Source organism: Ahaetulla prasina, chromosome 2, assembly GCF_028640845.1.
Source record: "Ahaetulla prasina isolate Xishuangbanna chromosome 2, ASM2864084v1, whole genome shotgun sequence".
NCBI classification, from domain to species: Eukaryota; Metazoa; Chordata; class Lepidosauria; order Squamata; family Colubridae; genus Ahaetulla; species Ahaetulla prasina.
This window is the reverse complement of record NC_080540.1, coordinates 125,149,306-125,177,276: the sequence shown is the minus strand read 5'-3', so window position 1 is coordinate 125,177,276 and position 27,971 is coordinate 125,149,306. Positions and strand designations below refer to the sequence as shown.

At 37.5% G+C, this 27,971-nt stretch overlaps 1 protein-coding gene across 1 annotated transcript; it reads right to left on the bottom strand.

The window, feature by feature from the left end:
• Positions 1 to 42: 42 nt before the first annotated feature.
• LOC131190048 (myosin-1B-like) lies at positions 43 to 27,794 on the bottom strand. The gene is made up of 39 exons (XM_058166911.1): positions 27,552 to 27,794; positions 24,920 to 25,151; positions 24,682 to 24,825; positions 24,435 to 24,591; positions 23,649 to 23,676; positions 23,436 to 23,553; positions 23,254 to 23,346; positions 21,913 to 21,976; positions 21,737 to 21,835; positions 21,531 to 21,634; positions 21,145 to 21,283; positions 20,567 to 20,685; positions 19,422 to 19,571; positions 18,832 to 19,002; positions 17,726 to 18,029; positions 17,559 to 17,626; positions 16,799 to 16,886; positions 16,587 to 16,704; positions 15,121 to 15,244; positions 14,901 to 15,037; positions 14,539 to 14,794; positions 13,783 to 14,025; positions 13,511 to 13,687; positions 13,276 to 13,421; positions 13,089 to 13,179; positions 12,611 to 13,000; positions 11,859 to 11,985; positions 11,552 to 11,670; positions 11,103 to 11,299; positions 9,945 to 10,128; positions 9,674 to 9,839; positions 9,138 to 9,262; positions 8,674 to 8,982; positions 8,378 to 8,581; positions 7,806 to 7,931; positions 7,540 to 7,710; positions 1,439 to 1,543; positions 701 to 796; positions 43 to 331 (listed from the first exon to the last, which is right to left on the bottom strand). The coding sequence occupies exons 2-39, from the start codon at positions 25,127 to 25,129 to the stop codon at positions 176 to 178; spliced, it is 5,823 nt and encodes a 1,940-aa protein (XP_058022894.1). The 5' UTR covers positions 25,130 to 25,151; positions 27,552 to 27,794; the 3' UTR covers positions 43 to 175.
• Positions 27,795 to 27,971: the final 177 nt, after the last annotated feature.

The following is a 27,971-nucleotide window of genomic DNA, read 5'->3' as shown; positions in this document are numbered from 1 at the left end:
GTTTCTAGCAGTAAGTAGAAAGGGGGAAAAAAGCCACAACTGTTTTTAGTATGCAAAGTTCTCTACCATCTTTATTTTCTAGATATTAAGGAAAGATAAACAGTAATTACAGGGAGTGACAAAGAGCTTCACATTTTGCGCTTCTCTTGGGTCACTTTGCCATTTCCAGGTGAGTTTATTCTTCACTTATAACCACCTTCTTATGGATTTCTCGGCTCTTCACCCTGAGCTTGTTCACCTGGGACTCGGCAATGTCAGCCCGTTCCTCAGCTTCTTCCAGCTCATGCTGAATCTTGCGGAACTTGGAAAGGTTCACGTTGGATTGTTCCTCCTAGAAAAACATACAATTATTCAAATTTAATTCCCAGTAATAGTAAAAAAAGAAAAGAAAAGAATACATAATAATTCTTCTGAATGCTTCTGAAGAACCTTTTTAAGGGCCTAAAGTTAATCTGAAATCTCAAACTAGAAGCGTATGAAAAATCTCATGAGGTTAAAAAGATGAACATTAACTCCATGAAGGTCTTCATTCATCCGAAGTGCATAAGAATAGGCTGACACTTTACAAGTTCTAATATAAGCACAATTTTATATTCACAAGCAATATAAAATGTGACCTTCATTTTTTTATGCGCCACACATAGCGTGTTTTAATTGTGCAGGGAGAGTTTTTTGGGACTAGGTCGTCCTGAGTACTTACCGACTCTTCAGATTGTCTCTTGTATGCTTTCACTTTAAGCTGTAGTTTATCTACCAGATCTTGGAGCCTCAAAACATTCTTCCGGTCTTCTTCAGACTATTTTTTTAAAGGATACAAAGAATGGAGAGAGTAAGTATGCAAATTATTTACACCTTTATTTGTTTTTCTTAAAAAAAAAGTGTTTGAAATAAATGACAGTGTTGTGTCTTGCCCGCCCTCAGAGTAGCCGGGGCCTTCTTACCTGCTCCCCAACACTGAGGAATGTATGCCTTCCGGCCCAAGTCCTGGCTCCATGCCCCCACAAACTGCAGAAGAAGGAGCATCTCCCTGCCCCAGCCCTGACTCCATGCCCAGGCAAACAGAGCAGCTAGACCCCTCCCCCTCATCCACAGCAGGTGAGCCTGAGGAGGGTTTACTCCCAAGAACAGCTGATTGGAGTGACCCTCGCATCAGAAGATTGGAGAGGCGGAGGCAACAGAGGGAAGGGAGGGGCAGGCCTTAATGAGTGCTGAGTCATGGAGCCACACCCCATGGCCTATATAAAGGAGCTACTTTCTGGCAGTCTCTGAGTCAGGCAAAAGTCAAACTTATCTTGCTGAAGTCACTTACTGGTCTCCTGCCTGCTCTGAGGACTTTGCTAGGACTTTGGGCAGAGCTGCAGAGGCAAGCCTGATTCGGATTTCCCGGACCCAGCCGTCAGCGGAGGAGTGGGACACGACAGACAGCTTCCATTCTCACCTGATAAGTTAGTTCCTTTACTCTTCTCTCATATTTCCGTACACCTTTGATAGCCTCTGCACTGCGCTTCTGCTCATTCTCAAACTCAGACTCCAGTTCACGAACCTGACATTAAAAAGAAAATTAAAACATGTAATCCTAGCAGTAGAGATGCCCATTAAATTATGAAAATGCATGTGAAAACTTAGCTATAAGGATTAGCTACACATAAGTACATAAATGAATGTTTCCCTTTCTAATTATCTTTGCTCAACTTTGTTTTATATGATTTGCTCCATTCCTCTTTTCATTACTTTCTTGGTAGCATCCATCACAGCATTCAAAGAGTGTGGCATGTGGGAAAGTTTTTTGGCTTTTAAGAAAGTCTCCACATTTAGAGATCTTAGTTTGCCTAAATAATGCATGCAGGCTTAGGATAAACTGGGCCTTGGTTGCATTTGCACATTCCTTGCAAAAATGTTTTGAAACTGAATGGCATTTTCCTTAACATCGCAGGCAATGCTACACGTTTCATGGGTACAAATAAGGTAGGTAAAAAAGCCTTAACTGTGTACAGCCATGGTGGATATTATCAATATTGATACATCAATATTGATGTTCCATCTAGTGATGGTATATTGACAAATGCAGTTTAGAAGATAGAAGGAGTAAATGGTGAAAAGCATGAATTTACAAAGGGAAGAAAGAAAAATAGATATGTGTATGTGACACTAATAGAAAGGAGAAATATATGAATGAAGTGGAGTGCAGTTGATGAATGCAAGTTCCTTGGGCAAGAAGATAAGGGAACTGGGAGCACAAGTAGCTTTTTCATCAATAGTGCTGGTTGAGCATCCTGGTGCAAGAAGAAAAAGTAGGGTCTTGGAAATCAAACACAATCTACATCCATGGTGTTATTAAGAAGGCTTCCAACCAGAGAAACTTCCGCTGGCAACGCAGGCTTCGTGGACGTTCCTTTGGGATCGTCTGCCCTGCGTTTCGTCAAACCGTCCCTGACAACGTAAATGGGCTGTCAAACGGTTTGGAATTCTCTCCCCCGGGAGAAGGGGGAGGAAAGAGTGGTCAGGTCTGGGTAGAGCTTCCCGGGATCCCCTGGAATTTAACCAGGGGATCGAAGGGTGAGAGCTCCCCTTTAGCCTGACGAAGCTCAGTGCCCAGGGTGCTTCTGTTTATACAGAACGAGAAGCCGCGACCATCTCTGTGCCAAGATTTATTTTTAAAGAGAACTTAACACAGACAGAACAAAGCAGGAGGACTAGCAAGAATTTGCAAGTAATAAATCTTAACTTCGGCTCTTAAATAGCCTTCCTTTGAACTAACTTTCAACCTGAGTGGATTTAAAATGGTATTTGCATTATACAAAGGATAGTAAAACTACAAAAGGATAAAGGAAGAGATTTTAAGACTGTGGTTTCAGAGAAATTTAAAAAGATTTTTTACTAATTTTAATTTTAAGAAATAAAGTTTAAAAGAAGATGGCAATTAAGCAATTAAAAACAACTGCTTTTAAAAGTGTTGGAGTGTGCTGGCATTTGCTTGTAAGAAGATTTTAGCAAATGGCGTTTTGTGTATTGGAAGTGAAAGTTAAGGAAATGCTTATTATAACTGCTGGCGTGGAACCTATAAGAAGAACATAACAAGCTACTTTTTAAATGGAATGAATAAGAATTGTTAATGATTTTTTTTCTTTTTACCTTTTTCTTTATCACAATGTTTAAGAAGAAAATTTATTGAATTTTTTTCCCTCTTTTTTGTAGATTTTATAGTCTAAAAATGGCTCTTAAGCAAACAGAACTAACTACTAAAATCTTGGAAACTTCTTCAGTTCAAATATGGAATTTTTTTTTATAGGAACTTTTGGAAGCTTATCTTTTCTTAATAAGTTTTTAAACAAGAGATTTTTACACCAATATATTAAAGATTGGAAATTCTTTATTATTAGATGTTAAGCTGATTGGTGAGCAGATGGTGGAAAATGTGTAAGATAGAAGACAAGGGGAAGGAGAATGCTTAAGATGTGATTTTGATGGTATTTTTTTTAAATATATATATATAGGGTTTAATTTTTACAACTGATCTATTTTGGGTATAAGGTGTTACTATTTGATATATGTGAGGTATAAAGGAATGGGAAGATGGAATATTGTTTAACTTTTGGAGGACAGATAGAAAAATTTATGGATGTAATGTTGGTATTTGGTTAAATAGAATTTAATTGTTATAATTGATATATTTTGGATATAAGTTATAATTTTAATGTTATTTGACAGATGTAAGGTAAATTGAAGAAATATTAATATTAGCAATGTTATTTGATTTATGTAAGTGATATTAAAGATATGAGAAGATAAAATATTGTTTATTTAATAAAAAATTTAAGAATTTAAAATTTAAGAATTTAAGCTGGAAATATGAATTATATTTGGGAGACTGTTTAAGGAAGAAAGGTATATTATAAAAGAATTTCTGACGAATACTGGAAGATGGAATATCGTCTTGGTCTTGATCGATGAAGATTGGATATTAAAAACTATAAGATTCTGAAGACTTCAGGAGTGGAATGGATTGATATATATTTGGTGTTAATCGATGAAGATTGGATATTAAAAACTATGTGTTTTATTGGTGAACTGGAAATACTAATTTAATTGGAAGATTCTGAAGATTTTAGGAGTGGAATGGACTGATATATAATGGACTGGAAGAAGAATGTACTTTTTTGTTTCTGGAAGGGAAGTTAAGGTCTTAGAGAGAGGAGTGACTATGGATTATGACTTATGTTGTATTTTAATTTATGATTGTTAATCTTATACCCTGTACTTTGTTCTGGGAAGTCTCGGGGAGGGAGGGGAGGGAGGGAAGGGGAGGGGAGATGAAGGATCAATGTAAAGGAATGATTGAAGATATGTAATTAAGAAATAGAAATAATTTGAAATGAAATCGGGCTGCTCAGCTGCCATTTCAGAAGGAATGGAAAGGAGAGGAGAGTGAAGGAAGAAAGTAGGTAGGAAAGAGAGAGGTACAAGAGGCGGAAAGGAGAGGAAGAAGAAAGGGCAAAGAGAGAGGGTTAGAAAGGGTGGAAGAGAAGAGTGGGGAAGGAGGAGAGGAAGTAGAAAAGTGAAGGAGAGGAAGGATGAAGAAAGTAGAAGAAAGTAGAGAAGGGAGGAGGAAAGGTTTGTTAAGGAAGGAAGTGGTAGCTGGGCAGGTCCGAATAAGTAACAAATGAAAGTTAATGACTAATGTTGAATAAGAGACTGTATATTGAATAGGTTTTTGGAAAATGGAAATAAAACTTTTATATATATATATATATATATATATATATATATATATATATATGTATGTATGTATGTATGTATGTATGTATGTATGTATGTATGTATGTATGTATGTGTATATATATGTATATGTATATGTATATGTATATGTATATGTATATGTATATGTATATGTATATGTATATATATAAAAGAAGGCTTCCAACCAGAGGTGGGCTTCAGCAGGTTCTGACCAGTTCTGGAGAACCGGTTGAAGAAATTTTGAGTAGTTCGGAAAACTGGGAGTAAAAATTCTGACTGGCCCTGCCCCCATCTATTCTCTGCATCCCAAGTCCCAGCTTGGGAGGCAGAGGAGGGAATAGGGATTTTGCAGTAACCTTCCCCTGGATTGGGGTGGGAATGAAGATTTTACAGTATCCTTCCCCTGGAGTGGGGTGGGAATGGAGATTTTACAGTATCCTCCCTGCCACACCCACCAAGCCATGCCTCGCCCACCAAGCCACACCCACAGAACCGGTAGTAAAAAGTTTTGAAACCAAAAAACCCTGCTTTGAATTATGTGACAATGGCCAGTTCCTGGGAAGAGACTCTTGTAAGAATAGATCTTATCTTGTAGGAATAGATATTATAAGATTATATCTTACAAAATATGGGGGAAGGTGTTTGCATTCTCTGTCTTATCAGGAGTGTATTAAACTGTAATAAAATGAAGGGGATGGCAAATGCCCAGACTCAAAAAGGCAGCCAAGAACTGAGCCAAGAAAGTAGAGGTACAGCGTGTCCCAAGAAATAGCACCAGAAAGCTAGAGGGTGTCATGCCAAATGTCAGAGGTTTCTATTCAATAGACAGAGCATTGAAAATAAACAGGGCGGTATCCTAAGTAAGTAAGACTAATATGATACTGTAGTATTAAAACAATAAGAAAGTAGTTCTAATTAGGACATAGCACTGAAACACTACAGGTATTTCAAAGGAACAAACTCAATAGAAAGGGTGGAAGCATTGCACTGTGTATAAAGAAACATATATATTTCTACATAAATTCAGGAATTAGAATTGATAGCCAAAGGAAAACAATTTGGACCCAATGGTTTGAAATCCTGAAAGAGAAAAGTGTCCAGAAGGCACAATCACAATACTCTACATAAGAAGGGAAAATAGCATGGATCTAGCGTAGATAACATACAAAGAATTATAACATGGTGAAAATACAAAAAACTTGCATTTGCTCATACTGATGATGTTACCTCGTTTGGTAATGAAATGTCTGTAACTAAGCAGCCCAGCTAAGAAAACACCCAGAAAGAAAAGTTATATGTACAGGAAAATGGAAGAATGCCAAATCCCCAAAGAACATAAGTAGTCTAAGAAACTGTGGCAGAAAGGCTGAAGCTCAGCAGAAGTGAAGACAGGCCAGCAAGAAATATTTAAAAAAAACCACACATTAAAAAGTTATCTGTGTACATTAGAAGCCAAAAGGAAACCCAAAGAGTGATAGATCTGCTGTGAGAAAGAGGGAAATGGATGATCACCATTAAGCCACTGGGGCAGGGGTGAAATCCAGCAGGTTCTGACAGGTTCTGGAGAACCGGTAGTGGAAATTTTGAGTAGTTCAGAGAATTGGCAAGTACCACCTCTGACTGGCCCCAGAGTGGGGAGGGAATGGGGATTTTGCAGTATCCTTCCCCTGCCACCAAGCCACTCCATGCCCACCAAGCCACACTCACAGAACTGCTAGTTAAAAAATTTGGATTTCACCACTGCACTGGGGGGGAAAAGGAACAGTAGACCAGACCTCCTTAAACCAGACAAGAAGAACATAAAAGAGAAACAAACTCATTCAAATGAATTCAGATCTGTAGGGCAGATAAATGACTTTCTAGGTACTGAAAGAATAAATGAAGGTGATCACAGAACTTCTTGCAATAATTCCTGAAAAATCCTGCAGGCTGGTTAGATCTCAAAATAAGAGAGTCACAGAACTGACTACTTCAGCTTCAACCACAACAATACACTAGCACATAATAGATTCAAACTTAAAGTGAACCACTCCAATCTTGATTGTAGAAAATATGACTTCAGTAACAGAGTTGTTAATGCCTGGAATGCACTACCTGACTCCCTGGTTTCATCCCAAAACCCCCAAAACTTTAACATAAGACTCTCTACTGTTGACCTCATCCCATTCCTAAGAGGTCTGTAAGGGGCGTGCATAAGAGTACCAGCGTGCCTACCATTCCTGTCCTAATGTTCCCTTTGGTTGTATTCATTTTGTGTGTTTATTTCATGCTTATACTTATATATATTGTTTAGTATGCATTTGACAAAATAAGTAAATAAATAAAAAATAAAATAAAAAACAACACAGAGGTTTTTGGAATGACACCAAGAAGTATGACAGGATGGCTGGAATTATGTCATGAAAAAGGTTGCAGATGAAAAATCTGCAGAAAGAGGGGAAAAATAGGGTAAAAGCAAGTTATATTATAATGTGTACAGAGATAAAAAAGACTATGGCAAACAGTGTAGCCAAGGAGAATAAATAATGATTCAAAGTAGACGAAAAGGTGGTATAATTTTAGTCGAAAATAAAAAAAATATTTTAGGAGTCAATGAAAAGGATTAAAACTTGGGGAAAAAATAAGTGTGATGAAAAACATGTGGGAGCAAACCTTGAGATATGTAGGGCAACTTTATGCTGGGCAGACCATGTGCAGACCATATTTTTGCTTTTTGATATTTCACTGAATTTTCAGGTAATACTACATACAGAGAAAACAAATCAAAAGTTCACAGTATATTCATATGTGAATAATACATACCCTAGCCTCCAATTTCTGGATCTGTTTTTTCCCTCCTTTCAGGGCTAGTTGCTCTGCCTCATCAAGACGGTGTTGCAGATCCTTCACAGTCTGGTCCAGGTTCTTCTTCATCCTTTCAAGATGGGCACTGGTGTCTTGTTCCTTCTTCAGTTCTTCCGCCATCATGGCTGCCTAATAATAAATAATAAATGAAACCAAACAGATGAGAGTAAAGAATGCCTGGTGTAAATCAATTAACTTTTTCAGCAAAAACTCATTTTCCTCACATCAGTGATGGCTTTCTTGGCCTTTTCTTCAGCATTGCGTGCCTCCTGAATAGTTTCCTCCATTTCACTCTGGATTTGTGAAATATCTGTTTCCAGCTTCTTCTTGGTGTTGATCAGGCTGGTGTTCTGTTTAAAAATAATGTGGTCAATCATCTTTAGAAAAGACAGAAGCCACAAATATACATTCAGACAGAGAGAGAGAATAAATGTTTGATACTGAAGAACTGAAATTCTCTATCCAAGCCAGGAATGGAAGGGAAATAAACGACTGCTAGAACTGTTGGTTTGAGAATGATTGTTGCAGAATAGAGGTGCCTACAAAGAGGAGTAGAGTTTAGCTCTAATCTGAAAGAAAAACTATATAGTTTCCAGAGAGTAAATAAGCATTAGGAATTGTTTTCCTATATATTGGCTTTTCTAATTTTGAATTAAAACTCTTCATTTTGGATAAGTTCCTAGGTACTGGACAAACACTATCTAGCCATTTGGGATTTACCAAAACTGTCCCAAAGCAGTTAGGAAGCACAAAAATATTTCCACTTTTGCTATTTTCAAGAGAAAAACTTATCTACCTGGGTGTGGAGGAGCTGCACCCGTTCACTGGCATCCAGAAGCTCCTGTTCAGCCACCTTTCTGGCCCTCTCTGTCTGTTCCAGAGCTGCCCGGAGCTCCTCAATCTCAGCCTGCATGAGGTTTGCTCTGCGCTCAATCATGGCCACTTGTTCCTTCAAATCTTCTTGGCTTCTCAAAGCATCATCCAGATGTATTTGAGTATCCTAAAACAGGTTATTGCAATATTTGTCTTTGAAAAGAGTTGTGATACAATAAAAATATCAACTGTGTCTTGAATATAGAAGTAAATATGTACTTTGAGCAGTCCTTGAGTGTTCCTGAGATTCTTTAGTGTTTCAGCAGCTTGACGGTTGGCATGGTTGAGTTGGATCTCCATCTCATTCAGATCTCCCTCCATCTTCTTCTTAAGACGCAGGGCATCATTCCTGCTCCTAATCTCAGCGTCCAATGTGCTCTGCATGGACTCTACCACCCTCAGGTGATTCCTCTTTAGCTGATCAATTTCTTCATCCTTCTCTGCAATTCTTCTGTCGATGTCAGCTTTCACCTGGTTGAGCTCAAGTTGGATGCGCAGGAGTTTGCCCTCTTCGTGTTCCAGAGAGGCCTTAAAAGTAAAAAGACAACAGAGCAAACATTATGGGGCTATCATCTGAAAATGTATTAAGTAAGAATATCCTACAAATGGAATCCGTTAGTTCACTTCCTGGAGTACATTTTTGTTTGTTTTTTATTTAGCCTATAAAATAATTATATAATTACCTCAGCTTCTTCTAGGGCACTCTGGAGATCTCCTTTCTCTTGCTCAATCTGCTTCTTCACTTTCTCCAACTCATGAATAGCTTTTCCACCCTCAGCAACTTGTTCCGTGAGGTCAGAAATCTCCTCTATTGATGTGACACAAAATACAGTGAAAAAGTGGAACATCAAAGAGAAAAGTGGAACATCAAAGAGAAATGTTACAAAATATTATCCAGCTTTTAACACTAATACAAGTTCTACTGTTCATATTAATGCCTTAAATTCGATGGATTGAATGTATCAGCAGCCTAAGACAACCATGAGGAAGGTATTACTATCCACATGGAGGTTGAACAGGTGTTACTGAAAGACAACTTCCCGCACCATTGCTTATCTTGGCTGGTGGTGCGGGAAGTTGTCTTTCAGTAACACCTGGAGGAATATAATTTCTCCATCTTTCATCAGAGTAAATAGGACTAGATGGAAGTGAAGTAGAAACTTCCTACTATAAAACCATGATTAGGTTTGAGTGAGAACATATATGAGAATGGGCTTACGTTGCAAGTTTTTGTTTTCACGCTTCAGGGTTTCCAGGTGATCCAAGGATTCCTCATATGCATTCTTCATCTTGAAGAGTTCTGTACTCAGAGACCGAGACTCCTTCTGGGAAGCTTCCAGTTCAGACTGAGTTTCCTCGTATTTTTGTTTCCAGTCTGCCAGAATCTAAAAAAACAAAAACGGCAAGAAATAAATTAATTAAACTTAAAACTTGTATGCAGTGCATTTCACCTTTAAAACAACGATAATGATAACAGCAGCTTAAATTACCTTGTCAAAGTTCTTCTGCTTCTTATCCAGAGCTGCACAAGCTGCATTGGACCTTTCCACGTCAATCATCAGGTCCTCCACTTCATTCTGCAACCTCTGCTTGGTCTTCTCCAGGGAAGCACATTTGGAATTCACAGCTTCTACATGTTCCTCAGCTTCCTGCAGACGCTGAGCAAGCTTTTTCCTGAAGGAACATAAACCCAATGCTCCATAGTGGTAAAATATTTGATTTGGCTGAATAAATTTTATTCATATATAAACCTTATGCCACCAGACTTGAAATTCTGGATTTAGAAAATTTAGAACTACGCCGCCTTTGGCATGACCTGAGCATAGCTCATAAAATCATCTGCTGCAATGTCCTTCCTGTCGAAGACTACTTCAGCTTCAACCACAACAATACACGAGCACATAATAGATTCAAGCTTAAAGTGAACCACTCCAAACTTGATTGTAGAAAATATGACTTCAATAACAGAGTTGTTAATGCCTGGAATGCACTACCTGACTCCATGGTCTCATCCCAAAATCCCCAAAATTTTAACCTAAGACTGTCTACTGTTGGCCTCACCCCATTCCTAAGAGGTCTGTAAGGGGTGTGCATCAGAGCACCAGCGTGCCTACCATTCCTGTCCGAATGTTCCCTTTGGTTGTGCTCTGTGGTGGGATTCAGCCAGTTCGCACCACTTCGGGAGAACTGGTTGTTAACTTTCAGAGCAGTTTGGCAAACTGGTTGTTGGAAGAAATCATTAGGGCAGAGAACCGGTTGTTAAATTACTTGAATCCCACCACTGGTTGTGCTCAATTTGTGTGTTTATTTCATGCTTATACTTATATATATTGTTTAGTATGTGTTTGACAAAATAAATAAATAAATAAAATAAAAATAAAAATGTCTAGTGAATGAACTCATTTCAATTATTCTGCTTCAGCTTCAGGAAGATTTAGGATAAACAGGTTTGCAAAATTTCAGGAGTTTATTTAAATACACAATCTTATCCCAAGTCACACAATAAAATATTGTTCAGTGAACAATGTTTGATTAATGAACTATCTTTATCTTTATTGCGGCAAACACCCCTCTCTGAAAAGCCACACATCTAACTTTATTCACACTACAAATTTATTAGAAAGTTGCAATATGTTTATTGAACTTACTTAGCCTCCTCCAGTTCCTCAGTCCGCTGAATGGCATCAGTCTCATATTTTGTCCTCCATGTGGCAACTTCACTGTTTGCCTTGGACAGAGCACGTTGTAGTTCACCCTTGGCTTCCTGCTCCTCTTCATATTGCTCTCGAAGGAGGTCACAGTCATGTCGAGCAGACTGCAAGCCATGAGCCAGGGCATTCTTGGCCTGTAGAATTAACCAAATATTAACAGATTCTGCAAATTGCCAGGTCATCAAACATACTTAAGAACCATCTTCCAGGAAAAAAAATCACAAGAAATGAGAACAGAGAGAAAGGAACATATCAAAATTCAATAAATGCACAAACAAAGGCAAGTGTGGTATTTAGGAAACCTCCTGAAGCACCTCAGGAAGTTCTGTATGTACTTCTGGTAACATTAAAGATAATAAAAGATATGCATAATTCAACTTATGTACCTTTATCTCTTCCTCAAGTTGTCGCTTCAGTTCCTCAATTTGTTGAGTAAAAGCTTGCTTGCTTCTAGAGAGCTGGGAGATCATAGAGTCTTTTTCTTCCACTTGTCGTGAGAGCTCACCTGAAGCAAGGAATATATGACATGTTTGGAATAAAAATCGCATTAACATTTTCTCAGCTGGGGGAGCTTCAGAAATCAGCTCAATTCACTTCAAAAATCAATCTGGAATTCCATTTTAGCAAGAGTCTTCACATTAGGGACAAAAAGAAACAAAATAATTCCCGCCAAAATATATTTCATAATTTTACCTGCTTCTGTTTGTAGACGAGCCCTTTGAGCATTGATGTCATTAATGGTACGCATATGCTCTTCATCCTTTGTTTTAAGTTCACTTAGCTGATCTTCTAGTGTGCGACACATCTTTTCAAGATTGGCCTAAGCAACATGAAAAAAGAAAAAAGGGCAATCTTTTAAATGGTTCCACAGAACCTAGCATTCATCTTCACTTCTAGATATTACAATGTTCAATATTTAGTAAGGGTACCTAAAGTGTTTAAGGAAACAAAACAGCCTTCAGAAATAAAGTAGGATAGATTGCACATTTTGCATAGCATTAAAAAATTGGAAACTTTGAAAGTGTACTTACTAAATGTGCAAAAAATTATTCATTTTGCACATTGAAGTTATTGTTTTCCCCAAAATAAGACATCCCCTGATAATAAGCCCAATCGGGCTTCTGAGCTCATGGCAATAAGGCCAAGTGCTTATTTCAGGGTTCAAAAAAATATAAGACAGGGTCTTATTTTCAGGAAAACATGGTATATATATATATAGAGAGAGAGAGAGAGAGAGGGAAATTAATTGTAATTTACTAAATATAATATTTATCATACCAGTAGCTTGTTATAAATATTGAACTCTAGAGTCTGGATTCTAATTTTTCTAACTCAAGAATCTATGAAATATTGGCAAGGAACACAATTTTAACTTCAGCATATAACAAACATAGAGGTATAAAACCAGCATCCTTTCACTTACTATTTAATGTACTACAGCATACCTTAGCTTTAGAGACAGATTCCATATTGCTTGCAAGATCATCAATCTCCATCTTCAGTTCACTCTTCTCCTTCTCCAGCTTTTGCTTCACTCGCTGCAGGTTATCAATTTGTTCCCCAAGTTCAGCTGCACTATCTGCGTGCTTCTTGCGGAGGGCAGCAGCGGTGGCTTCATGCTGCAAGGTGGCCTCTTCAAGGTCCCGGCGCATTTTCTGAAATTCTGCCTCACGTTTCTTGTTCATCTCAATCTGAGCTACGGTTGCTCCACCAGCTTCCTCCAGACGCTCACTGATCTCTTCAAGTTCCCTGGAGAGATCAGCCCTCTGTTTCTCTGCTTTGGCACGAGATGCCCGTTCTGCCTCAATCTCCTCTTCCAATTCCTCAATACGAGCCTAGAAAAAAAGAGGTAACCATTACTCCTGAAACTGGCTTCCAGAGAGCTTAATTGTCTATTCATGAAGGAACCACTGCATGACAGACCTGCAATTCCTTGATCTTCTTCTGAAGCTGGGAACCCAGGACCTGCTCATCTTCAATCCTGCTCTGGAGTTGACTGATTTCAAAATCTTTCCTTATCACAACAAAATATAATGGGTTAGCCTCCAAATTAAATGTTAAAGAATTCCAATTAACATTAAGGTCTATCACAATATATATTATTACTTACTTCTTCAGCTTTTCATCCAGCTGCTGCCTATCATTTTCCAAATCCATTGTGGATTCCTGAGCTAGTTTCAAATCCCCTTCTAGCTTCCTCTTAGCTCTTTCAAGGTCCATGCGAAGTTTCTTTTCTTGTTCCAGAGACCCTTCAAGCTGAAGAAAAAGAGATTAGAGTAATTGTGTCATCACAGCAGTATCTCCACCTCAGACCAATTATTCTCTGGAGATAATAGTGTACTTACATCATCCACTTGCTGTTCCAGCTTGGTCTTTGCTTTGGTCAGAGTGTTCACTTTGTCCTCCTCTGCCTGCAGATCATCCAAGGTCTGTTGATGGGCCTCTTGCAGGGCTTTCTTCTCCTTGGTCAGTTTGGCAATGGTCTCATCCAAGACCGCCATCTCTTCAGTAAGGTTTTTCACCTTTAAAAGTTGAACAGACAGAGTTATAGTAATCTATGTATTCTGAAGTGACAATAGTGGGTAGCAATTTAATTTGGTATATTTTTGACCAGTACCTTATTTTCTGTAGCATGCTTCTCCTTTTCAACCTTGGCCAGTGTCAGCTCAAGATCATCAATGTCTTTCTTCAGTTCTGAGCATTCGTCCTCCAGTTTCCTCTTCTTGGCTGTCAATTCAGCATTCATTTCTTCTTCATCTTCAGCTCGCTCAGTGAGTTCCTTAATTTTAGCTTCCAGTTGGATTTTGGTTTTGATTAGCTGGTCACATCTCTCCTCAGCATCTGCCAAGCCATCAGCTTCCTATGAAAGGAAAGTAGAGATCATTTAAAAAAAAAAAGTTTCCTAATTATAATATTCACACATACAAAAAATTTCCTACTCTAATGGAGAAAGTCATATTTCCCTAAGAAATATACATTGGATCAGCTCCCAGCATTTTTTGGAACAATAAACAAAAATAAATATTTCCTGTATATTGGGTAAAAATCAATGTAATGCAGAACTTTTTTATTTATTTGATTTTTGATGCCACCTAACTCCAACTGACTTCCTAATAAATTGATAATATTAGTTCACACAATATAAAAACAAGTAAAGTTTACCTGTTACTTTATGGTCTTTATTTATGTTTATATATTGTCAATGATGAAACAGTGTTATGATCTAATAAAGTATTTAATATATATATAGCAATATGGGTGAATTTCTAAATAATCCCAAAGATTTCCCCTGCAATCTAAAAATGATTACTTACTAAGCTATGCTGGAGTAGCCAATAAAAGAACAATATTTAATATCATTCTATACGCTTACAGATTGGACTTGGAGTTGCAAGTCATTCTTTTCTTGTATCAGAGCCACCATTTTTTCTTCAAGTTCCTTTCGCTTAGCTTCTGACTTTGCAAGCTCTTCCTTTGTTTTCTCAAACTCCTCCTTCATGTTGGCCATTTCTTTTTCTGATTCAGCACTCTTTAGCAAAGGTTTGATCTTGAAATACAGTTTCATCCATGGCCAATGTTTGACGTTCATGAATGAACGAACATTGTACTGAATAGTAAAGATAGCCTCCCTATCAACAAAGTTAAAAAGTGTGCCTTAAATCACATGTAATAAACGCAGATCCACCAATCAAAGCCTTCTGACTGAATTGATTTAAATAATTATGGGATTCTCACCTCCTTTGTAACATTTTCTGATATTCTGTTCTTGCTAAGAAACCACGACACATAGCTTGGGTGCGTGTTATCAGATGGGCCAATTTATCATCTCTCATTTCTTCTAGGAGACCCAAAAGACCAGCCTTAAAGAACACCTGGTGGGGGGGAAGCATTACAAAATGTCATATGTAAGCATTACAAAATACAAAACAGTATTTAGGACAAGACTTATATATACCTTGGTGTGTCCAAATTTATACTGGGTGTGGTCCACATCAATGGATCCCAGAAGTTTCTCAGAAGCTTTCTTGCTATCAATGAATTGTCCCTCTGGAATGGCACTTGCATTCAGAACTTTGTATCTAGTAGAAAAAAAATGCCACCTATAAATCTTCCTGTGTAATGCCTAATAGTTTTTTTTACAATTATTTGTCCTCAGTAAAAAAAAACCAAACCTGAATATAAATATGAAATGCTATAAAATATTTATTCATCTCTCAATATGGGATAAGGTGGCTTGAGTGGGTCTCTTTTTAGTGAAAGATTAGTAGAAGTAAGTGGTATTGTTTTGTAGTCTCTTCTGTGTGAGTACTCTGCTGGAGATTATTATTGTTATTATTTTGGGGGTGGGTATATTTAGTTTGTGAAGCTGCCCAGATCATTTGGGAATTGAGCAGCCTAGAAATGTGAGAAATAAATAAATATGGCTTGTTAACTTTTTGATAACCAATTATACTTAAAAGCAACAGGCTCAACAGAAGTTTCTTTAACTAGATTTATTGTAACAAGAAAGAGATTAGATTACAAAAGTCTCAACAGTTGAAGGTTTGCTCTTTTCCCCCACTTTTTGAAGCTATAGCATGTGTGTGTGTGTGTGTGTGTGTGTGTGTGTGTGTGTGTGTGTGTCCAGAATGGAAAACTCTCTTAAGCTCTAAACCATACACTGAGAAAACAAGAGAGTTCAGTTCTAAAGTCATTTATATTTAATGCATTGCTCTAAGGTTACAAGCCAAGGATATGTAAGAAGGTTTCCAAGGTGTCATGGGACAGACTTTGATCTTTCCTCCAAAGGTAGAAAGAGATAAATATGTCATTGGAGGAAAATACCATGCTTGTACATCCTTTACCAGCATGCTTACTCTCTAATGGAATGATAGACAGGACAGATTGGCCAAATGGGGTAATATTTTGATTCAGCAGGACCTAAAGCCCACTCATCCCTAAACCAAGACAACATTTACAATTTCCTTCCAGTTATTTTCAGTGGAAGAGAAGCTGTCAAAAGGAATAAAAGTCTGAAAAGGGAGAGATGAGAAAAACTTCCCTTCACATATCCTCCCAACTTTTTATTTTGCCTATTGATATGATTGCTATTTTCAATTAATCTAATCCTTTAACATCTTGAATCTATTTGAATGTTAAATTAGGATATAAGTACTTTATCCCACAGAGTTACTATGGCAGATAATTGGCATAGATAGATAGATAGATAGATAGATAGATAGATAGATAGATAGATAGATAGATAGATAGATAGATAGATAGACAGACAGATAGATGAGAGATAGAGGGAGGGAGGGAGGGAGGGGAAGAAGAGGCAGGGAGAGGGAAAGGGAGAGAAAGAGAGGGAGGGAGGGAGGGAGAGGAGAGAGAACACACACACACACAGAGATGTAAGGAATCCTATAAGAAGGTCAAGCCGACCTCTGTTTGAAATCAGCATAAATGATCCTACTGGGAAATCCCTTTCTGCAAATGCGGATGCCTTCCAGCACACCATTGCACCTCAGCTGATGCAGCACAAGCTCATGATCCATAGCACCTTTCAAAAAGATGATTAAAAAAAGAATCAGGACCAAACCACATACAGAGACAAGCATTGTAAAATACCTATCATACCCTCAACAATGACTTACCAGGCGTTTTTGTTTCATTGGGAATAATGCAACGCACAAAGTGTGGGTGAGTACTTCTCAGATTACTCATCAGTTTGTTTAAGTTCTCCTATAGACCCAGAAAAGAAACATTTCTGTACAAAATTCCAAACAAATCAATGTATTCCTATAAAGGAAAATCATGTATCCAAACAAGCAGGGGTCTACAGCTCTATTGAATGCAAATGAATTCTAGTCATTGGGTGGATTAAAAATAAGATAATAACATTCAAAGTACTCCACAAAGGCCTAACATATGCAGCTAAAGCCTTATTTGATGTTTGGGCTGCTGTCATTTGTGCTTGCAGCGAACCAAAATATAGTTCCAGTGTAATAGTAGCTTATTTTCTTGATATATAAATGTTCATAATGGGACTTGGCTACATATGTCTAGCTGGATATTAATGGCCTAAATGCATATGGCTTCTTTGCGTTTGAACTTTAAAGAAGTACTAGGATTAACACCTCAGTTTAAGCAATTTAAGCAAAATAGCATGCAAAGCATCACTATATTTCTGTGATTTTTAGTTTCAGCACTGATTTGGTTCTACCAGCCAACAATATTCCATACACTTTCTTTATATCTGAATTATCCAGAAGCATGCAAAGACTCATTTTAATTTGGGAATTCTACAAATTCAGTCCAATTCAATATCTTTCTCCAAATGGGTTGTCACATTATTACCACATACTATTTTTTCCTTGCTCACAAAGGAATCCAAGTATAGCATTGTAACCATACCCTGAAAAGTGCAGACACCGTCTGGAAAGAAGAACCCTTCTTCTTGGCAGCCTTCTTGGTCGTGCCCTCTAAAACCGAAATGAATAGAAAAAATAAATAAGCCTTACATTTCTTGAACATTTTTTCTCATTCAAGGAATACAAAAATCCTTTCATTATAGCTCTCACCTTCTGCAGGGCGATCAGCAAACAACAAAGCTAAAGTCTTCATTGAGGATTTCTGGTAGAGCCCCACTACGGTGTCATTCAAGGGATCCTTGTTCTTCTCCAACCAGCCAGTGATATTATAATCCACGGTGCCAGCATAGTGTACCAAGGCAAAGTGGGCCTCAGCCTTGCCTTTGGCAGGCTTGGGTTTCTGGAAGTTGCCTGATTTGCCAAGATGCTGGTCATAAAGTTTGTTCTTGAAGGATGTGTCTGTTGCCTTGGGGAACATGCACTCTTCTTCTAGGATGGAGAAAATGCCCATGGGCTAGAAAGAACAATGACATGGTTGCTTAGGCAGCATCTTGAGAGAATAATGAATTTTGGAATAACATACTTCTTCAGCAAGTATATACACACACACAAGTAAAATGAACAGAGCAGAGATATTGAAAAGAAATGAAATGTAAACATGGAGACACACCCTCTCATTGTAAAGTAGACCCCATCTTCTAAATTATACTTCAAAAAGCCACTATGAATATCTAACATGATTTTATGCTTATTATATGATAACATTCTATATATACTTCTATTTTTAAGTCAAGAATTGGTTTGAGCATGTTGTTATAAATTTATTAGGATCCTGCTAGAATTCTATTTATTCTTTCCTAGGTTGTTCTTCTAACAAAGTCATTAAAAAAGGTGACAGCTAAACTTTGTAGAAAAATAATAAATAATATAAAATAATAAATAATAAATAATATATATTAATATTATATAATAATAATAATAATATATAATATTAAAATAATATATAAAATAATATATAAATAATAAAATAAAATAATAATAAAATAATATATTAAATAATAATAATAATAACAACAACAACAACAACAACAACAACAACAACAACAACAACAATAATAATAATAATAATAATAATAATAATAATAATATAAATAATAAATAATAAATACAGTCAAAGACTGTAACGGGCAAGATGATTATACATGTAGTTTCATGTAGTTTCAGTTAGGATTTTCATCAATTATTTTTGAGAGAAGCCTAAAACATTTCTTATCCCATCTGAAATATGCATCAGTTATGTCTACTATAAAATGGACCTTCTCAATGAGCTCAATGCAGGCAGCCAGGTCCATGCCAAAGTCAATGAACTCCCATTCAATTCCTTCTTTCTTGTACTCTTCTTGCTCCAGGACAAACATGTGATGGTTGAAAAACTGTTGCAGTTTCTCATTGGTGAAGTTGATGCAGAGCTGCTCCAAGCTGTTATACTATAAGAAAAGAAGAGAGAGTTTTGTTAAAATGAATTAAGATGAAATAAATTTGATTGAATAAACAATAAACAAATAAATAAGGGCCTCTGGTGGCTCAACAGGCTAATGCAGCCTGTTATTAACAGCAACTGCTTGCAATATTGCAGGTTCAAGTCCCACCAGGCCCAAGGTTGACTCAGCCTTCCATCCTTTATAAGGTAGGTAAAATGAGGACCCAGATTGTTGGGGGGCAATAAGTTGACTTTGTATATAGCATACAAAATGGATGAAGACTATTGCCTGACATAGTGTAAGCCGCCCTGAGTCTTCGGAGAAGGGCGGGATATAAATGCAAATAAAATAAAATAAAAAAATAAAAATAAAAAGACTGTTCCTCCTATCTGTTAATATGTACATGTTTCTCCCTGTTTCCTTACATCAAAGATCTCAAAGCCAGCAATGTCCAGCACACCAATGAAATATTGTCTGGCTTGTTTGGTATCCAACTGTTGGTTGATGCGTATGACCATCCACAAGAACATCTTCTCATAGACAGCTTTACCCAGAGCACCAACATTATTGTAGACCTAGAATAAGAAGATAATGGCAAAAATCACTATGTATAAGGGATATTTTAAATTAATAATTATTCCAATCTTATATACAGTGTATATATGTCTGTGTATACACACACACATTCACACACACACACACACACACACACACACACACATATATATACATGTGTGTGAAAGAGAGAGAAAGATGAAGAACAACTAAAGATATAGTGGTGCTAATAAAGTCTGAAAAAATATACAAAAATATATATGAAATGAATAAGCTTTGTAGAAACTAAAAAAAAATCCATAAATATTTATATAGATCTAGCTCCGTGATGGTGAACCTATGGCAGGCATGCCACAGATGGCACGCAGAGCCTTCTCTGCAGGCATGCCAGCCATCGCCCAGCCCAGCTCCACTGCACATGCCTCCCACCGGCCAGCTGATCTTCAGGTCTCTGCCGCACATGCATGGGGGGCATAGTGCATGCAGGGGATGCACACACGCATGTGTGGGGGGCATGGTGCATGCACGGGGGGGCTTTTGGGGGTTCACACACATGAATGCACCCCCACACCCTATTTTTAGCCTGGAAGACTTCCTGCACCAACCTGGAAGCCAAAACGGGGCTAGGGGAGGCAGGGCACATGCGCTGGGGGTATATGCAGGAGGGGGTCGCAGTGCATTTGGGCACTCAGCACCAGAAGGGTTAGCCATCACTGATCTAGCTCAATCATTTGACAAATTTTTAAATCTATCCATATAGACCATCTACTGTTCCATCTTCCCAGTTTTGGTACAATTGGTTATTTCAGTTCATTTATAGTTATGTAAGAAACTTAGATTCTTGATGTTCTATTATTCAGGTGCCTTAGCATATTGACTACAGATAAGAAAGAAAAATTGATTTTATTATTATTAATTACAGTTTTGAATATTGACCTTATAAGTATTATAATTATAAATCCATTCGTCTTGGTGCATGCCAGGCTTTGTGAGAGTTGGTTTACTGTAGCATTACCTGCTGGACAGTTTGGCCTTTGGTGACATATTCATTGCCGACCTTGACCCGGGGGTAGCACAGAGCTTTCAACAGATCTGCTGAGTTGAGATTCATGAGGTAGGCAGCCTTGTCAGCAACTGAAAATAGACAAGAAAGACTTTAGGATGAGAGACTTTTTTAAAATTATAAATCTCACTGTATTCATGCAGTATGTAATAGTTGAGAAATAAACATTAAAATCAGACTGAAAAAAGTACAAAAGAGGCTTTTGGTTAGTGTTGGCTGAGTTCCACTTGCCCAATGCTGGGAATGTTCATTCTCTAAAATTATAGCTTCACTTACCAAAAAGTAATTCTTTTAAAAAAGAAGAAAAGTGTTTCAAGAGTATATCAGTAAAAATAATGAAAACTTCCTCCTTCTTAAATACTAATAAATAGATGATAGCATAATATTTTATGGTCTACTATCTACTCCAAATGATCAATATGAGTATCTTTTAGAAAACATTAGGAAAGCATGGGATGTGTTTCTGCAAAATAATGTCCTCGTTTGTTCTGAATTATTTTAAATGATTTTGCCATATCTTTTTCAAATACCTTCTGTGCCATCTGGCTCAGCCTGCTCCTCTCGCTGCTTCTGCTTGAACTTCATGTTCCCGTAGTGCATGACAGCTCCCGTCAGCTTGTAAATGGCTGTCTTTTCTTCAGCAGTGAAGCCCAGGATGTCAATGGCTTCCTATTAATTCAAGCAACAGAAAGGGTTCTGTCTAACCCAGCACTGAGCCAAGTTGAGGGTTCAAACTCACTTGAAATCATTTTGGCAATTACAGTAGCCTGTAGTTGTCTCTGCCAGGGTTCCCCTTGGAACATTATGCCACCCATCATATGCCCAAATACCACACACACTCAAACATTTAAACCAAATATTATTGCTCGTCTAATCAAATTACAATTTTATGCTCCTGATTCTGCAAATTACTTACATCAGTTGCCATCAACTCTTCCTGATCGTTAATGCTGGCAACACTGATCTCACCCTGGCTGACAAAATGGTAGTCATATGGGTTGGTAGTAATCAGAAGCATCTCTGCATAAAAAGAAGCACAAACATGATTTCATTTGTCAGGCATCAGCACATTTTTAATGTTTAATAGTGGAAATAGTCTTCCAAATGGATGATTCTCCTTACCGATTAGTTCTGGCCTCTTGTTGGACATGATCTGGTAAAAGATGTGGTAGCTCCTTTCAGCCTTGAGCTGGAAGGTAACTCTGGACTTCTCCAGCAGATCTGACAAAGCAATGAAGTTGAATTAGTTAAGGAAGAAAGAAAGAGTCAAATAAACACACACAAAAAATATCCCTTACATGTCTCAATGTCTGCAGAAGCCAGTTTGCCAGTGGCACCAAAATGGATTCTGATGAATTTGCCCTGTGGAGAAAATAGTATTTAATTACAGTACATTTTCAATGTATTTATTTAACTGTATAAGATGGTACAAAGATTTTTCCTTTTAATAGCAGGAATTTCACTCTCTGGCTACAGAATGTATGGATTTTTTTAAAATAGTACTTTTTTTAAACCTAATTTTCTCATAGGTTTTAAGAAAAAAAGTGAAAGTGTTTACCATTATAAAAATACAAACATTTTAATATGCCATATATGAAACTTTATTTTAATATTCATGATAAAATAATAATTAAACTTTAATAAAAGTGTAAAATGTGAGTGAATTAAAGGAGAAAAACAGCTGAGGTTTGTCTATGGAGAGTCACAGTCATCCAGGTCATGGTTGTCCCAAAGGTGTTGTTCAAAAGGAAGGAAGGAAGGAAGGAAGGGAAGAAAGAAAGAAAGAGAAAGAAAGAAAGAAAGAAAGAAAGAAAGAAAGAAAGAAAGAAAGAAAGAAAGAAAGAAAGAGGGGAGGGAGGGAAGGAAGGAAGGAAGGAAGGAAGGAAGGAAGGAAGGAAGGAAGGAAGGAAGGAAGGAAGGAAGGAAGGAAACAGGGAGGGAATGAGGCAGGGAAGGAAGGCCAGTTGCCTTTTGAATAACAACTTTGGGACAACAGTTGAGGTTTATTATATAGGAGAAAGACATAGTGGGTTGATATGATAATAATTGTTGATAACAAATATTTTTATTCTTTATTTAATGAGATGAGATGAGATGAATGTGAACGTGAAACATTGCAAATAATAATTGCAATCAATTTATTTCCTTTTCAAAGGCCAGTGTCACAGTGTGCCATGTTAAACTGGAAAGGAGGGCTAAGCTTCATTAAACTGGTCCTGGATTTCAGTGTTCCAAATGGGACTTGGCCTACAGATAGACCTCTTCATCAGCATATATAGGAATGGGAAAGGGGAAGGGGGGGCAGTCAAGGAAGGAAAGAATGACTGAAGTAGCATTGTCATGACAGAAGGCCTTCCCCTTTTGTAAGTGCATTGTGGTGTCATATACACTTTCCAAAGAGGTGGAGCTTGCAGTTCAATAACACAACACTGCTTATGTTATTTTGATGTTGCTGTGTAGGTTTGATGTGAGGCATTCTTAGCCTGAAAAACAGGTACAATAACATTGTGGTTCATCTAGAAAGCTCAATTCCCAAACACAACCTGTTGTTTCTAATTCAATGCCATCTTTAGTGGGATGCTAAGAAGATCGGCACAAAAAGAATTCTACTTCTGCCCATGTTTGAAACTGTAACTTACAAAGCGAGATGAATTGTCATTCCTCACAGTCTTGGCATTTCCAAAAGCTTCCAACAAGGGGTTGGCACTGATGATTTGATCTTCAAGGGTGCCCTGTAAAAGTAGCATTACTAAGTCAACTTTTAAACATAATGAAATTGTCAGAAAGGAATGTATAATCTTCTCAAACAGTCATACTTCACCTTTAACTTGCCAGTTTGCTGTGGTTCATCCTTCTTCTTGTCACTAGCTGCAGCAATTGTTGCGAAGTACTGAATGACACGTTTCGTGTTCACAGTCTTTCCAGCACCAGATTCTCCACTGTTAAAACAGAGTAAAAGACTGTGCTGTTAGCCAATATATTGCTCTGTGAAACTTCTGCTGACCAGAAATATGATTATTGGAGGTGTACTCACGTGATCAGGATTGACTGATTCTCGCGATCTAGAAAGCAAAGAAACAAAGAAGTAATCCAAGCCAAAATAAAAGTTTGAGTTAATTTTGTGTTATACTTATTAATAGTTAGAATCTGACTTGTTCATTTCTGTTATCAATCTTCAGCATGAAATCAGCTGATTTGTTGACTTCTAATATATATGCCATAACTTTTTAAATTCATAGTCTTTCACACAATTCTTGTGTAACTAACACTGCTTCCTTTCAAAGAAGACTCTAATACTATATATTGTACTATATATAGGACGATACTTAATTATAAACGTACTAATTTTATCTATTATTTATTATTTCAATCTCAAACTCATGACTGGGTGAGGAATAGTGTTAAAAGAAAATATAAAAGCCTAAAAAACAACACACACACACCCTGCACATAAAAACAGTGACTGGGATAAAAACAGATCTATCAATCGTAAGTCAACATGAGCAATACATGGGCTCAGCCCCATTACTCAATCCGCAGATATAATAATAATAATAATAATAATAATAATAATAATAATAATAATAATAATAATAATAATAATAATAATAATAATAATAATAATAATAGGAATGTCCTAAATATTGTCACAAAACTAACTGAATTTGGTTCCACTGAAACTGAATAACCACAAACGGCCATTGTTATACTTTCTGGAAAGGTTAAAGACTCAGTCTGAAAATTCTAGAAGCCATGTTCTTCCTTTTTTCCCAACCTTGTTTTTTTCCCCCCAGAAATACTCATCTACTTATCTGCTCACCAGTTAACATGAACTGATATGCATTGTCAGAGATGGAGAAGATGTGAGGAGGGGCCTCTTGTCGTTTTTTCCCCCTATATGCATTAACCACTTCTGGGTTGTACACTGGCAACCACTTGTAGGGATTGACTGTGACGCAGAAGAGACCTGAATAGGTCTGGAAAGAAAAGACAAGTTAGTAGTTGTTTGCTTGTGGATGTAAAATATTTGGTTCTGAATTCAATGATAATGTTCAGATTCTTCTTACATAAATCATCCAGGCTGCATAACGCTCTTTGAGGTTATACAGGACAGCAGGTTCATTGAGGTGGGTCATCATGGCCATATCCTCAATTTTGTCAAATTTGGGTGGGTTCATTGGAAAGACTTGGTCCTCTTTAACAGTCACAGTCTGCAAGGGAACGAAAGGTATTTCAGTCAAGAGCATGCAGAGGATGAGGATAACAAAGCCTTACTTTTCCCTTGTGAGGTGTTTTTCTACTTACCTCTCCACCTCCAGTTTCTTTCTTAACTGTGACTTTCCCTGCTTCCTTGCTCTGGATAACACCTTTTACAAAGGAAACCTTAGGATCCACCACAAAGACGGATGACTTGGCATCAAAGGGCTTGTTTTGAGCTTCAATTCTCTCTTTCTCTGACTTGCGGAGAAAGGAGGCAGCAACCCCAAAAACTGCCATCTCACTGTCAGATGACATGGCTGCAGCTTAACAGAGAGCACTGGGGAAGAAAGAAACAACTCATAGGGAGATCACGACTTTAATGTGCCATTTCATGCAATCTCCTACTTTGCTATCTCAGGTTATCTCAAACTACTTTGAAGAAAAGTCCTTTTCATCTATGAAAAGAATGTACATCTACATTGGATAAGCAATTATTGCAAGAATTAGGGAATCAGGGCACATTATGAAAAAGTTTGTGCGCTATTCAATTTCACTGAAAAATATGCACGTCTGGCTGGCACACTTAGCAACAGTTTATTAAATTAATCTAATTATTTGTAAATTTCCATGAGATGTTGAACCTTCTAGTAACTAAACAGCCTGGATTTACCCAACTGGTTAAAATGTAGTTGTCTAGTTGGTGGTTCAGTAGATTGGATGGACACAACCACTGAGTGTAATGATGTACTGGGTTATATGTTTCAGAATAAAATACTTGTAAAGCCAATTTGCACAAATTCTTCTTCCCCTTATTTAAATAGTGATGGTCAGCAGTTTTCTCTTATCATCATGAAAGCCTGTGGAGAAGTTGATGAAACTGTCTGCTGGTAGGAAAAAGTAACAGATCTGAACATACTTCATGAAGCAAATGCTAATGAAAAGGGCAAAGGCAAAGAAAGTAATGGATGCTCTAGAGGTTGTCTAATGACCTGGGAGAGCCCTCCTGCCACTTTCTAGTTCTCCCTAAGCACATCTCTAATGACACCCACCCACAACACATTTCCCTGACTTCGTTAACAGTGTTGGAATAAGGATTCAAATATTACTTTTATACAGAACTCTTAGTGACAACTTAAAGCTGTCTCACTCAACGTAAGTGTCATGGAGACAAGGGGAGAAATTCTTGTTGTCTAGGCATGATTGTGCTGGGCTTAAGTGCCAGTGAAGACAGATCTTTAATGATCAGGTTCTTCCCAGCTGACACTTTTGTAATCACTATACCTCACTCTTTTAAGAGAAACTGCATTATAGTATGTGCATTCTGCATCTAATACACATGCAGATGTTTCTTTGGTTTTTTTAAAAAAACCTCCTTTTTCTTTAGCTAAAGATATGAAGAGAAAACAGTTTCCTTGTGAATGATAACTTTGAGAGGTTTTTGTCAAGAGCCAGTCTCTAAAACCAGATAAACCATAAACCATGGAAACCTAAAATTTGATTGTAGTGGGTTTACCTCACAGAACAAGTTAAAAATGTATCCTACAGATCAATGTAGTTTGTGTCTCCTTTGGCCTCTAAATTTCAATTCTATTTCTCTATCTTTTGTTCATTCTAGTTGTTGCAGAAATCCTAATCCCTATTGTTGGACAGGAAGAATTGAAGTTTAGGCTGTATTGGCAGTGCAGAAGACCATTGTTATTTTGAGTTTAGTGACATATTTTTATTTCTCCTTCCTATTAAGAAAAGTCTAGAAGTTTAGCACTCATTCTTAGCTCTCCTGCATTGCTTTTGCTCTTGCTTGCTGAATAAAGGAAAAGGGATGGGGATCTTTACATACAGTAGCTGCAAACCTGTGAAATTTTAGACTTTCCGTTCCCATCCCAGAATCATGTGGTGCCTTGTCAAGATCAGGTCTTACAATCTTATCCCTAGCAGGGTTATTAAATCGTGGTGAAAGGTTTTGATAAACATCATGGGGTTGTTGTTGTTTGTTGAAAGTTTCTGCACAGAACCTAGCATTGGGAACCTTCGAAACTAGATACCGGAATTGGGGGAGGTATCACAGCTGTTGTCATTAAGGAGCTTCTTCTAAGAGATTTGGATATTGTCTTGCTTGGTATGTTTGCTTTTTATGTCATGCTTTTAAATCTGTTTACTACAGTTAAATAATAAAGCTTTAACATCTCTTTATTCACTGGTGTGCTCATCTGTGGATCAAAAAGAACCAGTTGCCTGGATACCCAATCAGCGTCTTGACTCTTAGCAAAACATAGGTCTACAATTAGGATCAAGTGCTCCATTTATGTGAAACAAAGCAGCTTTAAAGCCAGGCCTACAAACTCAGCTGGAAAAAAAATAGTCTATTTTGAAGGAAAGAAGCAAAACAACAAAATTTCAGCTATGTTTTTTAAGACTCAGTCAAAAGCGAAAGGCCATTATAAATCCATGTGACTACTAGCCAAATATGAACATTCAAAGTGATTCCATTACTGGGAGTTTTTTTTAATTGCCACTCTTTGTCCCTTGTGAAAATAAACTGGTTTGCAGACTCCTGCCACATGCTTAGAGGAGCAGGAAATGTTCATAAAGTTTCTCTAACAGATGTCAAGACCAAACACCAGTAAAAGATCAGACCTTACAATCTGAGCAAAATCTCTACAAAAGGCATCTTGGATGGTATTAGTAAGGAAGACAAACTCATTGAATCCCTCAAGAGCGAGTGTAAATACCCTCTTACCTCCTGATGAAGAGAATAGGTGGAATTCAGTCTCAGCACTGGCCAATGCTGCAAAACAAAAGGTCAATCTCTTCTTAATGATGGTTTGTGTTTGTTTATTAAGCCGTTCAGCTACAAGCCACTGATTAGAGCTGAATGAATAGGTTTGAGTTCCCTCTGATCCAAATAAATCCTCTCGCTTTAGCAACAAGGCATAAGAATCAACCAGTATGATTGGACTGTATGGGTGCTTCACCCATTCAGGCCTTACCACCGCTGCCCAGCACTTACCTACTACTATCTTAAGAAGGACAAGGCAGGTTTGGTCCTTGAAACACTTTTATACTGTTGGATAAACATAAGAGCTATCCCATGCCCTCCCCGTCGCCATTCTTCACTGGAGGCATTTTTGGCTAACCTTTTCCAGTAAAGCATTGTTTG